The sequence below is a fragment of the Cucurbita pepo genome, chromosome 6 (genome assembly GCF_057944985.1).
Source record: "Cucurbita pepo subsp. pepo isolate OVF chromosome 6, ASM5794498v1, whole genome shotgun sequence".
In the NCBI taxonomy this organism is placed as follows: domain Eukaryota; kingdom Viridiplantae; phylum Streptophyta; class Magnoliopsida; order Cucurbitales; family Cucurbitaceae; genus Cucurbita; species Cucurbita pepo.
In genome coordinates this window covers 5,429,229-5,444,852 of record NC_141803.1, presented here as the reverse complement: position 1 = coordinate 5,444,852, position 15,624 = coordinate 5,429,229, and the positions used below count along the sequence as shown (strand labels likewise).

The window sequence follows — 15,624 nt, the reverse complement described above, 5'->3', positions numbered from 1 at the left end:
TTGGAGGAATTTTTCGCGGTCTAGGCCGCACTGGCGATGGGAAACGGATCAGTGATGGTAGGGATTTGGTGTTGATTTGTGATGATTTTGATTTCTGTATAGAAATTGTTTGAATGTTCTTCGTATTGGAGGAATTTTTCGCGGTCTAGGCCGCACTGGCGATGGGAAACGGATCAGTGATGGTAGGGATTTGGTGTTGATTTGTGATGATTTTGATTTCTGTACAGAAATTGTTTGAATGTTCTTCGTATTGGAGGAATTTTTCGCGGTCTAGGCCGCACTGGCGATGGGAAACGGAAAAGAAAATACAATTTTTTTCAATTTTTATTAATATTCTTATTTTTTTTTTTAAATTTAAAAAATACTATTTTTTAAAATACAAAAATAATATTATCTATAACTTTTAAAAATAATATTAAAAAAATTATATTGACGACAATAAACTTTTTAAAAATTTGGAGGGTATTAATATAACTTTTTAAAGTTTAATGTAATTCTCGAACATTATTAAAAGTTTAAGAGTGTTTTTTAAAGTATTAATGGTCCTGAGTCTGATTCAATTGCGGAATCACTTCATTATCTTCTTCCGTCACCTTCAAGTTTATTCGTTTTTACGTAAGTACGTAACTCAATTTCTAATGAATCAAGATAACCATTCGTTTCGGTATAAATAGTCATTATCTGTTCTTCGTGAGACGGGCTGATTGAGATTGTTTGAACGACTCATAATGGTTGACCTCCTGCTAATTGATTATGGGTAGCTTTATCGATCAAAAGGGAATTGAGCCAATTCGACAAATTGAGCCAATTCCAATTTTGATTTGCGGACTTGTTTCCTGGCTTTAATTTGAGCTGCATATCCTCGAAAATACCTGCATTAATAGCAGGTCTGATTCCAGCGAATATTTGTCATCGGTAATGAAAAAAAAAACCTCTTTTATATTCTGTCGAGAGTTTAGATTGTTCCACCTAAGTTGAACGAAAAGGGGTTGGGATATTTTCGTAAAAATCATCCCACCGAAGCATGTGAACTCGAGGTGGGGGCTCAATCTCGTCATAAGATATTTTTAAAGATTTTTATAACTTTTAAAAGTTTAAAAGTATTTTATTTTATTTTATGAAGTATTAGGTATTTTTATTAATTTATATTTTCTTTTAAATCTTTTATTTGTATATTATATATTACATATTTTTTAATTATTTATTTTTAAGTAATATATTATAATTTATTGAAAACGCATAAACAATATTATTAAAAAAATAAAAATGTAAATAACGTGTATGTCGAGCTACCTGTTGACAATTGAATAAACAATTCACGTTAAATCTTGTCTCGTTTCGTATTATTATTTTTGCCACCTAATATTATATTTGCTCGTATGATTACTCAAAACCAATTCGACGTAGCTTCAGTTACGGTCAGGAGGACGATTTCCCTGATGGAATTGAACAGTTTTTAGAGTCGGGAGGATAATTTTCCTAGTGGAATAAGTATATATGAGAACTCGCTTTAATAGAATAATTTTATATCGATTAATTTTTAGGATCGGGACAAAGAATATATTATTTGCCCGCTCCAACCTCAATTTGCCCTTAGCCCACCCTTTTTCATCCCTATCACTATAAATAAATAAATATATATATATATATATATATATATATATATATATATATATATATATATATATATATATATATATATATTTATTGATATTTATATTTATTGATTTATTTAAATTAACGAAATTTAAATTTATATTTGATAAATTAAATAATTTTTAAAATTTCAAATATGTTAATTGGAAACAAATTGATAATTTAAAAACCTATAAACATTTTTAAAAAATGAAAGATTTTAAAATTGATGAGATGTTTTTTTAATACGTAATTAATAAAAATAGAATTAAACTTTTGTTTTAAAAAATCATAAATTTTTAAAAATCTCAATAATATTTTTAAATTAAAAAAAGTCTAACAAATATTTTTAAAACTAAAAAAAAAAAAAAAAAATGATTAATATCTTATTAAAAAATATTATTGAACTATCGACATTCAAAAATATATTTTAAAAAATGTTTCAAAAATACACTTAAAATTCAAAAAGTTTCATATACTTTTAAAAGCTTAAAAGATTCAAATATTAGAGATAATCTATGAGGTGTTGATACACAGTTTCATCGTATATTGACAATAAGATTTTTATTTTTTATTTTTTTTATAAAGATAAAAGATTTTAATGTTATTTTTAAAATTTTATAGCATACACGTTTCAAAAATACTCACAAACTTTCAAGAGTAACATTCAAACATTTGGAGATAATCTATGAGGTGTCGATACACAGTTTCATCATATATGGATGATAATTTTTATTTTTTTTATTTTAAAGGTAAAAGATTTTTAATGTTATTTGAAGAATATATTTTAATAATTAGTTATGGGATATATATTATATATCCGTAATCAATTAATATTTTTATTTTATTTTTTTGAGTTGTTAGTAATATATTTTATTTAGAATTTGATTAGCAGTATATTTTATCGTATTTAAACCGTTTTAAATATTAATGAAAATTTCAATTCTATTTTTATTTCTCATTCAAATAATTTTTTTTAGACGTTTTTAAAGAATTAATTTTTATTTATTATTATTATTATTTTTTTTTTTTGTAAGTTAATTGTATTTTTATTAATTTAGCGACGAAATTTATGATGAAAAGCATTCCAATCCTTAGAATTTGAACGGCTTCAACAAACATCGAATTGGGGGATTGGAAAAGGCGAAGGCAAAAGAAAACCCAAATACTGTAGTCAATTACCTTTCTTAATCTCCAAGTTCTTCGTGGAGTTGAATTCGAGCTCGGAAATTTCACTCAGATTTCTCCGCGAAGATTCTCAATCCGAGGTGATTCAGTTTACAGAAGAAGAAGAAGAAGAAGAAGAAGAAGAAGAAGATGAAAATCACTGTAATGACAGCCGACGAACAGATTCTTTCCTTGGATGTTGATCCCAATGAATCTGTAAGTTTCTTTATCTTGTTCATTCAGAAACGCACAACTCCACATTCCTGCATTATCTTCTTTGTTCGATTATATCCACTTTTTATTTGCCCTGGATTGCTTGCTGATTATACCCACTCTTCCTCTTCGCTGCCAAATAGGTGGAAAACGTGAAAGCTCTGCTGGAGGTTGAGGTGAGAATTTGTCTTTTGTCTTGATTATTGTGATCGGTAGCTGAGGAAAATTGGGAATTGAACGTTTGGATCTTTACTGGGGAATGAGTTAGCCTTTTGGCGATTTTGCTACGTTTTGTGATCCGAAACTTCGTACATTTAAGATTAAGTTCAGTAGAAGCTCTCTTTTTCAATGGTTAGCTCATTCATTCTATGTATGTGTGACTTTGTTGCTTCTCAGACCCAAGTACCGCTTCAGCGGCAGCAGCTGCTGTACAATGGTAAGGAGATGAAAAATTTTGAAAAATTGAGTGGCTTGGGTGTTAAAGACGAAGATTTGATTATGATGGTATCTGCTGGTGCTTCTAGGTGCGTTTCTCTCCTTCTCATACTGCAGAATCGTTTATTTTGATCTGAAGGTATAGTTTTATAGGATACTTGATATCATTGTTGAGGATCGTTGGGTGGGAGTCCCATACATTGAATAATTAAGGGGATGATCATGGGTTTATAAGTAATGAATATATCTCCATTGGTATGAGGCCTTTTGGGAAAACCAAAAGCAAACCATGAGAGATGATGCTCAAAGTGGATAATATCATACCATTGTGGAGGGTCGTGATTTCTAACAAACATAGCCTAGTAATTGCACCCGAATAACAATGATTTCCTATGGGTCAGATGGATTAGTTGATTAGTCTAGATTCATCTGCGTTTTAGTAATTTCCAAATTATTTTGTTTGCTGAGATCTTAACTAAACTTTTTTTTATACTACAATAGGACATATGGGGATAGATGGTAAAGAAGGCCCCTATTATTATTTTCTCTAAAAACAAATATCCATATACTCTCTGAGTCGCCAATGAGACCTATGAAATCTTTGAGAATTGACCACATTTTTCTCACCCTTTATCTAGATTCCTACCATCTCAGTCTTCTCTTTCTTACACTTTGACAAAAATATAAAAAATATAGTATGCTACACTTCATGGAAATACAAGCGGTTCCCAACCAACCCAAAGTCAAAGTTTGAGGCTATTAAGGACTCCCTAACCATTATCGTGGAAGCTGCTTTTGTCTCTCACTTTTTTGAAGACTAAGAAATACCTCAAAGAGTTGACTCATACTGATCACGATGATAGAGAGGAATAAGGACAAACCCTTTAATTGAAGGGTGGTGCTCACCTTGTTATTGGGAGGAGGTTCAAAAGACTTAGTGGTGGCCTCAACATTGATAACATCAGACGCAGAAATATAGCTTCCTTAGAAAATGGATTTGGAAGTACATACATGAGGATGAAGCTCTATAGTGCAGAATTACTAAAGGGAAGTATGTGACTTGCTCCATTGACTCTTGGCAAAATAATAACGATAAAACTATATAATCCACAAGACCTCATTGGCATAATATCATCAATCTAAAAGAACACATTGAACAAAACTCCATGGCTCACTCTCAATGCCTCCTCAATGAACCAACTCAATGGCTTCCTAATGAACTAAGAATCATCTCCTTTATACATTGCAATTTTGAAAGACTCTTGTCGAAGGAAAATTAATTATTGCTTACGGGAGCATGCTCATGGTGATATCAACACACAAGCTATGGTCCAAAGATTTTGACTATTGAGAAGCTTATGCGCCCTTTCCAATGGGTGAAGGAAAAGGAGCGCACTTGGTTCAGTGGGAAGTCATTGAGAAGCTTGTAAACTTGGGGGTTAGAAATTGAGAATTTAAGGACTCGTAACAAATCTCTGTTAGCTAAATGGCTTTGGTGTTTCCCCTTTGAGCTTAATTCTCTTTGGCATAGGATTATTGCTATCTAGTATGACCCTCATCCTTTGGAGTGGGCGTCAGATGGAGTTAAAGATCAGTGGGTGGGGGATATACACCTCTCCTCTACATTTTACTGTATCTATCATTTGTCTTTTTTTATTTAAAATTGTTTGTTGTCTGACTTTTTGGTCTGGTCGGGAGCTTAGTTTCCTTCTCTTTTGGGTTTCGTCACTCTTGGTTCGATAGGGAAGTGACAAATGTTGTCTTTCTATTGTCTTCGATTGGGGAATTTGATTTGGGTTTGGGAGGAGAGATGTTCGTGTTTGGAGTCCCATTCCTTTGAAGGAATTCTGTTGTAAATCCTTCTTTTGCTGTTTGATCCTCTATTATGTCTATCTTTTCTGCTCTTTGGAGGATAAAGATTTCAAGGAATAAGAAGTCTTTACCTGGCAAGTTTTACACGGACGAGTTAACAATTCAGATAGGTTTTGAGGAAAATGCCCTGTTAGCCTATCTTGTTGCATTCTCGGTCGGAAGCCAAAGGAAGACTTGGATCACATTATTTGGAAATCTGAGTTCTTGAGATTCGCTTGAAATTCGGTTTTTCAGATATTCAACTTCTTGCTAGTCCGCCACAAGGACAATAGTGATATAATCAGAAAGTTCCTCCTCCATTTGCCTTTTTGTGAGAGGGTCAGTTCTTATGGCTTGTTGGGTCTGTGCTATCTAATACAGCATTTAGAGGTTTGGAAGGGCTCCTAGTGATGTTTGGCTTTGATTTTGAAGATCTTTTATAATTTTTCTATAGGTAAGATTGCATTTGGAGCCCCTTTCTCTAGTAGTACTTCCTTTTGTGGGCTTGGGTTTTTGTATGTTCTTGTATTCTTTCTAATTTTCTCACGAAAGTTGTTATTAAAAAAAAGAAGGGATTTTGAGTCACTACACCTCTTCATCCATTGCACCATAGCTCAAAATTTTGTGTCCTTCATCCTCTATAGCTTCAGCTGGTCCACTGGTCTACCAGCTAATACATCAGATTTTATCTCCAAAATTATCATTGACCAACCTCTCAAGAATGAGAAGCAAAGTCCTTGGCTTTACCTTGTGAAGATGGCTGGAGAGGAATCAAAGAACCTTAAATGGGACCAAATCTACTTATAAGTTTTTACTTAGCAACGTTCTCCTAATGGCTTCGTTTTGATGTCATCCCCCCTTTTCTGATTACAGTCTTGCCATACTTTTGGCCTAATGAATGTCCATTCTGTAACTTCATTTCCAGGCTCATGGCTTCTATTTTGCAAAAATTTCTTTCATCATTGTCTTCCAAAAAAATTTCTTTCAAAATGAAATATGTTTCATCTAAAAAAAAAAGTCTGTCAGATAATTTGGTTTAAAAATACACCTACATTCTTTCATCATTGTGAGATTAGGTCAATGCTCGGGACATAATTTGTTCACCTTTTGTGGCTCTAAGAATGAAAGATATCAAAGGTTGGTGCATTTGGTTGTTTATTCACTTGAGGACTGATTTTGGACGCCAATGACCATATATTGGCTTTTGAAGCCAATAATATTTAGTTGCCACACACCAATTTTTACAAAAGGAAAGGGAGGGAAAGGCCTTCCAACCACAAAGGCTGATTACAAAAAACCTATAGTTGTTAACATAATTATTACTTTTTATCCAAAAAAAGAAAAAGAAAAGTAGAGTATTGTATTGGAATACGGCATTCAGTAGAAAGGCTTTAACCATAAAGCTCCTTTGAACGTTGCCCTTGAAACTCAAATTACTACTCATCGCAATAGCACTTATAGTAATTTGTTCTTCTTTCTTATGACATACACCGAGGTGACCGTTTTTGGTTACTGTTCAAGGGACGAGTAGTGCTGTTCAAATTACCCATTATTTTGCACTCCTTTGCATGCTTTTTATTCAAAATCTAATATCAATAACATTGCAGTGCTTCTACCAATAACTTGAGCTTCAACCCAGATGGTTCTGCAGTGAACCCTGAAGCCTTTCAGCAACACATTAGGCGTGATTCAAATACAATGGCTCAACTTTTTCAGGTAAAAACAGACGTGTTGCTTCATTACAATAAAGATTGCTTTTCAGATAGAAGTCACAACTTATCCTTTTTTTGGGGGGGCAACAAAACAAGATTTTCATTGATATTTCAAGAGTTATCATAAGGATATAGAAACTCCACTTAAAAGATCACGAGAAAACAAGTCAATTACAATTGATTGCACTTACATAATAATTACAGTCTTACAGAAGGATCTAGAATTAGCTCACAAGAAGCCGCTTGGTATTTAATTAATTCCAACCTACCCTCCTGCTAGAATATTTGATTCCTTTCGGCCCAAATTTCGTAAGGTAATGCTCGAATCATATTAACCCACAAATTTTTTGCATCTCTTTAGAATGTATGCCCTCCACTAATTGCAAACTATAATTCTCAAGTGGCATCAAAATCCCAATTGATTCAACGTCTTTTGTATGAAAAAGTCCCAAGACTTTTTGATGAAAGAGCAAATGAAACGTTTTATCCTGCCTTTGGACTCAGTACATGTACTTAGGTTGATATTCCAGAAAAGACAGCATTTTTGAAGTGCTAAAGATGATTTTACTTCAGAAGATAATTTCCAGACCATAATATATATACTTTTTGTAGTGAACTTTCTGGTCTTCCATATTGCATACATCACCGATGATGAAAGAGGCCGTAGCCTTGAATTCTTCCATCTCACATATGATTTAATATTCTCAAATAATGCATACACCCACCTCCTTTGAAATCAATGATTTTATCTAAATAAACACAGACCTAGTGAGTTCAAGCTCCACAGCTCATAACCAGGAACCAAGAAAGCTTTATGATCTTTCTTATTTATGCATTTGATTTACAGTCCTTGAATAGTTCAAACATAAACAAAGAGGATAGCAAGATGCTGGATCGTTATTGCTATGTACACTTAGTGCAGGCCAATTGATTTCATGTATTAACTAGTTTCTGTATTGAGCTTCATTTTTCTTTAAACGATTATGCAACTAGTGAGTAATTGTTCAAATCATACATGGGCTGTACAGAGTGACCCTGAATTGGCACAAGCTATTGTTGGAAACAACCTTAATAATCTACAACAGATTTTAAGAGAGCGTCATCGTCAGAGATCTGTATTACAGCGTCAACAAGAAGAGGAGATGGTGAGTAGGTTATTTATTATTCTTTATTAATAGCCTAATTGATCGATAATCTGATTTTGATCTCCTTATTCTGGTCTATTAGGCCCTTCTGTATGCAGATCCTTTTGATGTTGAGGCCCAAAAGAAGATTGAAGCTGCTATTCGTCAGGTTAGAATATTTTATCATCCTATTTTCTTCCAGCATAAATTACAAGTTGTTACCCTGTGACATTGATATTGGTTGTCAAATGGTGAGTTACGACTGGTTTGGGATTGTATGAAGATTATTTTTCCACCAAAAAATTAGGATACCAAGAGGGCTCTGTCGGGTCTTGTCTTGGGTTTCTCTTACTGAACACAGACATAATTCTCTCCTGGTTGAAATGGAAGAGTTATTGACACTAAACAATGTTTGATAACTGACTTCAGTTTTCATTATATGAAAAATGATTTCTGTTTTAAATTACCAATACCTATGCAGAAAGGAATTGATGAAAATTGGGCTGCAGCTCTTGAACACAATCCTGAAGCTTTTGCAAGAGTGGTAAGTGTTACATTGACCAACATTGACCAACATTGACCAACATTGTCCACTTGCATTGTATTTCGTTTCATGGTTTGTCATTTTATGTGTAACTCTTCAGGTCATGTTGTACGTTGACATGGAAGTTAATGGTGTTCCATTAAAGGTTAGTGGATTTAACCCGCATCATTCATTTTAATTTCTCTTCCACTACATTTTAGAAAATGTTAGAAGGCACTGCATTTCATCTGGTTATTTTTATTAATTGTCCTTGATCAATAACTAAAATCATTATAGAACAAATTCAACTGTTTGTGGTATATGGACATTATTTCTTTACGTCAACTGAGGAAAGAAAAAGGTTAAGTGCTTTAATGGTATTGTTTTAGGCATTTGTTGATAGCGGAGCTCAATCAACAATTATATCAAAAAGCTGTGCTGAGAAATGTGGGTATGTGGAATCTATGCATTATCTGATTTCCCCCTCTCTATACTGGCATTAGTAATTGGCTTTTCATCATCATTATTTCTATGCGCTACCTGATTATATTTGAAAAATGCAAAGTATGTGTCATAGTGTAGCAAGAAGGAAATTAGCTGATACTTAATGCCAGCTAATTGGCTGCAACATTTTTTTTTTTTTGATGAACCATTAGCCATGACATTATAAAATCTCTAATGCATTTCTCCCCGGCCTCACCTTTCGCCCTTAACGACCGTAACGCCTCTGATCATGCTTTCTCACCATGGCTGAACCCATCCCTGTAACACTGATCTCTGGAACTGTTCCAAATGGGATCTCACACTTGATCGTAAGACCTTTTCCATTGCATTGACCTTTATTATCATGATGCTCAGCAAAAATAAAGGAGTCCAGTAAGTCATCCTCCCATTCCCTCTCCATCATATGGATTTCTTTAAACGGGTCGGCATCATCCTTCAAAAGTTTACTTGAAGAGCCCTGCCACTACAAGTTCTTTTCTGAACAGTGCAGTTAAGATTACGTCATCTGGATTGAGAAACTAAAAATCAGCCTGGATGCATCGTTGAGATTAATCAATCAGCTTAGTAATGATGGAAGTAACACTCGGCTGATCAGTTGCTCGCACAAAGAAAAAAGAGGCTGGTTCTCTTTCTTTTCACTAATCTCAGAATATCTCGTTGAAGCATACCAGAGGAAGACTTCCTCCTTCAAAGAGTTTATGACTAAGCCAACACAGCAGGAAAAGCAGCTACCTAAAGCTCAACGTCATACCATAAGTGGCTCCCACGATAACTCGATTCTCTAGCAAAGGGAGCCGCAACAGCTACTCCTGCATGACCCGACCAGCACCCTTCACCCATCCTTTTGGAAGGAGATAATTATTGTCCATTGTCTCCATTTACATGATTCGTGGATTGACATCAGAGCCTCCTTACAAAATTTGGTCAAATGCCTCTCCATTGACTCTTTCCTGGAAAATAAAGCCTTCATCCATTGTTATAGTGCCGAGATGGCTTCACACTAATTGGACCTTATTTGGTAAACTTTAGCTTAAGATTTATTCGATGACAACTCCAAAACTATTTTAGAGATGAGATGGTGAGCACCTATGGAGGCTGGATTACAATCAGAAACGTCCCTTTTCCTTCGTGGTTGGAGAAAATCTTTGGATACATTGGCGATTGCTGTGTAGGCTCTGAGAAAACTGCTAATCACACGGTCCAAGGTTTGACACAATTCTATTGGATTCCTTTTGGCCACAATTGACCTCCCAACCGATCTCACGGGCTTGGATTTTCTGTAAATTACTATCTCCTCCCAACCTTCAGTCTCCAAAACCTAATGGCCCAATACCACAGCCGATCTCAGGAGTACCCCAAGGTCTAAACATTTTTCAACCATGAGATCTTCTCACACCATTTCATCAAGTTCTATCAAGTAAAATATTGGCCTTTTTATCTTTTTGTGTCTGAAATTTAAATTGAAAAATTTGAGAGATGAAGTTTCGGTGGGTGGCTTGTATGGTGTTATGACATCCATTTGATATTTCTACTCTAGAATACTATTCTAGATACCTAACATACGATCAAAAGCAATTCAGATCTTACCTATTTCAACTGCTTATTCAAAGTATCTGCAACATAATATCTGATTGGTCATATACTTCCTTACTTTAAACTATCAGTGTTGATTTGCTTGCTGGTGATATCGTTAGTTCTGTGGCGGTGCTAGTGAATGAGGACCAATGCTGTTTAGATGGCTGCTATATCTTTCTTGCAATTGCAGATATTATATAAGACTGAAATATTGAGGTTGATCTTTTTTTTTTTTTTGGGGTGGGGGTGATCATCAGATTGTTAAGGCTTTTAGATCAACGCTACAAGGGCATTGCTCGTGGAGTAGGCCAATCAGAGATCTTAGGTCAAATCCATGTAGCTCCAATCAAGGTATGGAACACTAGTATATTCTTTTCTCGTTTGAAGCAGGCCCTATGTGCAGTAATGCATTGTTGTTTAACTTGGTAAACCAAGCTACATAATCTTTTGTATCATTTTTTTCATCAATAAATTTTTTTGTGCTTGGCGAAGTAATTTAATTTGCTTACTCCTGTCTATAAAATCTTCACCGGTCTCTCTTTTTAGATTGGTAATATATTCTACCCCTGCTCATTTCTGGTGCTGGATTCTCCAAATATGGACTTCCTGTTTGGTCTGGATATGCTACGGAAACATCAGGTAGCACTCTATGCTGTACTGGACGTACTCACGGTTGCAATTGTTATTGAACGGATATCATTCCTTCGTATTGTTTGAAAAGCATAGCCATTTTCTTGCAGTGTATTATCGATTTGAAGGAGAATGTTTTGAGAGTTGGTGGAGGAGAGGTCGCTGTACCATTTTTGCAAGGTTGGCATTTCTAATTTGCGAATTTCATTTCCACCTGCACATTCTTTAGTATACTGAAGTTTCCTCTCGTGTTTAAAATTCATGTACAGAGAAAGATCTTCCCCCTTCTCTTTTTGATGAGGAAAGGCTCTCCAAGGAAGCCTCTAGCTCTGGAGCGCCAGTGAGTTCTTAAACATCATTCTGTTACTAAATTTCTTATATGTGCATTTCCAGAAAATTTGAAAAAAAGTTTGCAGTGTCTGTACATTCACTAACATCTCAAAGAATTTTAAATCCTGAATTTCTGGATGATATCTTTCCAAACTGTAGTAATCATGATTTCCAAAGATCAAAACAAACTGATATGTTCAAGTTTCTTGTACGACTCTGTATGATGAAGATGGGGAAAGATTTTATGTCATCACGAGTTGCAACTCTCTATTCACCAGTTAGCATATTTTATGTATGATAGAAGAAGTTCGGGTGCAGAATGCAGGTAGGGGTTCCTAGTTGGCATTAATTTGAAAAAAAAAAAATCATAATTATAGAGTTGATTGGTCATGATATTCAATATAATTTAGAAGTTTGTTGATACTAAAGTGGAATTCATCCTTTGTTTTTTCCTTTCTATTCACTCGGATCTCTTCCGTTTCATCGATTTTGTCCGGATCCTCCTCTTCTTCTGAAAAAAGGGAAGGAGAAGTATCTTTTTCGGTGGATCCCTCTTGTTCCTGTTTAGTCCCCTTTGTTTCGGAAATGGTTTCTATTTCTACATCTGTTTCTTCCTCGCTTTCCCCCTTCCTCCGTTTCTTAGTAAGAATGGGTATTCTGCCAGGTACCAAAAAGCTTCCAAAAAAGTTGGAAGTATCCTTATTCTTTCAACCCTGTTCCATAGAGAAGAGAACATTTATAGAATCAGAACATTTTATAGTGTCCTTATTCTTTCAAACCAGTTCCATAGAGGAGAACATTTATAGAATCAGAACTTGGGCCTGTCGGTTTTGCTAGACCCCAAAAGTACCTACTTTCCACTTTCCAGTCTTCTCCCAGGACGAACTCCACTCTAGGCTACAAGGTTGTGGGTTGCCACCCCAACCAATGATCATGACAACTATTCTTGTAACATTTTCAAAAGATTATATTATTACATTACAACAATTATTTTATAAATATTTCCTATAACAAAAAATTATTAGAAATATTTGGAAGGGAGTGGGAGATAATACTTTCAGGAAAAAGAAGCTCTAAATTATAAATCAAACATGTTCCGATGTAGAAGAGTTCAAACGTGTCTTTGATGAATAAATTTTCACATATGTCTGTCTTTCTGAACTGCCCATTTTATCGTTTGCGTTTTCCAGGTGGCTTCATCCCCATCAGATAACAGCAGAAATGCAAGAGCTGGCCAGCCTACAGGTGAATGCAGTTTACTTCTCTACACTATGTGATGTCTTGATATCTTTGTTAGTTTCTTAACTAAAAGATGTTAAATCTCTCTGTGGTTATGGATATCCAAGGAGATTCTATCATAATATAAGCACTATTCTCCCACATCTGCACTTTCTATTGTTCATGGCTCTGCTACTTTACTTTATAAACTTGTGAGGCTTTGAATGTTCTTAGTCTCCATAGATATGTTCATTTCTGAATCTTACATCTAATTTTTATTTGCTTTTTCTGTCTTAACAGCAGGACATGTTGGGGGAGAGGCTCAGGTAAATTTGTTATAAAAGTTTGTCTAATTACAAATTTATTCTTCAAATTATGATGGTTGTGTGTTTATTCCCTAATCCTGAAAAAGGTGTACTTATATTTTTAGATTTGAGTTGTGATTTTATGTATGATTTCACTCATTAGCTAACTAAACGATGACATGAGATACCTATTTGAAAAATATTTGATTGATTTGGCACGTACTAGACAGGTTTTAGAAAGAAAGAAGTGGTCAAGCTAAAATAAGGTGGTGCGGATACACTTACTTGCTCGCCCCATTAGCTAACTAAATGATGATATGAGATACCTATTCGAAAAATAGCTGATTGATTTGCCATGTACTAGACAAGTTCTAGAAAGAAAGAAGCGGTCCAGTTAGATAAAATAAGCAGTGTAGATACACTTACTTGCTCGTCCCATTAGCTAACTAAATGGTGACATGAGATACCTATTCGAAAAATAGCGGATTGATTTAGGACATACTAGACAAGTTCTAGAAAGAAAGAAAGTGGCCTGCTAGATAAAATAAGGCGGTGCTGATACACTTACTTGCTCGTCCCATTAGCTAACTAAATGGTGACATGAGATACCTATTCGAAAAATAGCGGATTGATTTAGGACATACTAGACAAGTTCTAGAAAGAAAGAAAGTGGCCTGCTAGATAAAATAAGGCGGTGCTGATATAGTTACTTGCTCGTCCCATTAGCTAACTAAATGATGACATGAGATACCTTTTCGAAAAATAGCTGATTGATTTGGGATGTACTAGGCAAGTTCTAGAAAGAAAGAAGTGGCCGAGCTAGATAAAATAAAGCGGTGCGGATACACTTGCTCGCCCCATTAGCTAACTAAATGATGACATGAGATACCTATTCGAAAAATAGCTGATTGATTTGGGACGTACTAGACAAGTTCTAGAAAGAAAGAAGTGGCCTAGCTAGATAAAATAAGGCGGTGCTGATACACTTACTTGCTCGCCCTATTAGCTAACTAAATGATGACATGAGATATCTGTTCGAAAAATAGCTGATTGATTTGGCACGTACTAGACAAGTGCTAGAAAGAAAGAATCGGTCCAGCTAGATAAAATAAGGTAGTGCGGATATACTTACTTGCTCGCCCCATTAGCCAACTAAATGATGACATGAGATACTTGTTCGAAAAATAGCGGATTGATTTCGCACGTATTAGACAAGTGCTAGAAAGAAAGAATTGGTCCAGCTTGATAAAATAAGGTAGTGCGGATACACTTACTTGCTCGCCCCATTAGCTATGAGATACCTATTCGAAAAATAGCTGATTGATTTGGCACGTACTAGACAAGTTCTAGAAAGAAAGAAGCGGTTCAGTTAGAAAAAGTAAGACGGTGCAGATACACTTACTTGCTCGCCCTGCCCCGACTTATGCCACTTTATTTTATGCATAACTCTACTTTTTTGTCACATGTTTGTTCTGTTGGGCTGAATTAAGTAATATTCGTCTTATGACAGTCACATCATCCTTTTAGTCCCCATTGTTAGCGACAGAGACTCGTGTTTAAACCTAAGGGATTAAATAGACAAAACGTTCGAAGTTTCATAGACTAAATTTATAATTTAACAAAACTTTTACCTCTAAACTTAGGTTTTTCGATATTGTGATGACAGGGTCCGGAATTCGAAGCAAAAGTAGCCAAGCTTGTAGAATTGGGATTCCAAAGAGAGGCTGTAATACAAGCTCTGAAACTATTCGAGGGAAATGAAGAACAGGCTGCTGGGTTTCTTTTTGGATGAGTAATAATCTGAATACAGAAATCCATTTCTTTGTGGATTATCTATCTGTTTTAGATTTTTCAATTATCAATTTAATCCACAAACATTCATATGCTTCCTTGCTATTCAAACAATATTTATGTTATGTTAAACCAAAAGCTCAAACATTATAATGTTATAATGAACAATTACTTTATTTATTTATCAAGTTCATCTTAGAAAGAATTTTAAAGTTACTTTATTTATTTATTTTCTTTTTAATTTTTAGAATTTGATTTGGTTTCTGAAAACATGTCGTGCTCGTTTCCTACTTTATGCTTTCTTGTTCCCATCATCCCCGGTAACCATAGGATGATCTACAAGAAAGGTGGTAGGATTCGAACCTATGATCGACTTTATACCTGAAACAGATGCGCTGTGCTAACCAGCGCGTAACCTTCTTTCCCCTACCTCTCTTCTGGTTATGCCATTATTAATTGTGGGGAACTCTCGAGCTAACACCTTCTTTCTCCTACCTCTCTTGTGGTTATGCCATTACTAATTTTGGGGAACCCTCGAACCCTTCTAATTCAGTAGAATTGAGCACCAGTACGTAACCTTCTCTCCTACCTCTCTTCTGGTTATGCCATTA

At 34.9% G+C, this 15,624-nt stretch overlaps 1 protein-coding gene across 2 annotated transcripts; it reads left to right on the top strand.

The window, feature by feature from the left end:
* The first annotated feature begins 2,720 nt into the window (after positions 1 to 2,720).
* On the top strand, positions 2,721 to 15,197 carry DDI1 (ubiquitin family protein). 2 transcript variants are annotated; one of them, XM_087124904.1, is made up of 16 exons: positions 2,721 to 3,018; positions 3,159 to 3,191; positions 3,412 to 3,539; positions 6,909 to 7,017; positions 8,042 to 8,158; positions 8,241 to 8,306; positions 8,619 to 8,681; positions 8,782 to 8,826; positions 9,050 to 9,111; positions 10,997 to 11,090; positions 11,286 to 11,378; positions 11,480 to 11,549; positions 11,639 to 11,709; positions 12,890 to 12,944; positions 13,221 to 13,243; positions 14,889 to 15,197. In XM_087124904.1, exons 1-16 carry the CDS (start codon positions 2,953 to 2,955, stop codon positions 15,012 to 15,014), a joined length of 1,221 nt encoding a protein of 406 aa, XP_086981030.1. In that variant the 5' UTR covers positions 2,721 to 2,952; the 3' UTR covers positions 15,015 to 15,197. The 2 variants fall into 2 exon arrangements, with proteins under 2 accessions (XP_086981030.1, XP_086981029.1); XM_087124903.1 differs by having other exon boundaries at positions 2,722 to 3,018; positions 13,218 to 13,243.
* Positions 15,198 to 15,624: the final 427 nt, after the last annotated feature.

Coding starts and splice junctions, on each gene's coding strand:
- DDI1 (XM_087124903.1), top strand. CDS start 2,953: ATGAAAATCACTGTAATGACAGCCGACGAACAGATTCTTTCCTTGGAT. Junction 11,710..12,889: donor CCTCTAGCTCTGGAGCGCCA/GTGAGTTCTTAA, acceptor TGCGTTTTCCAG/GTGGCTTCATCCCCATCAGA. Junction 12,945..13,217: donor AAGAGCTGGCCAGCCTACAG/GTGAATGCAGTT, acceptor CTGTCTTAACAG/CAGGACATGTTGGGGGAGAG.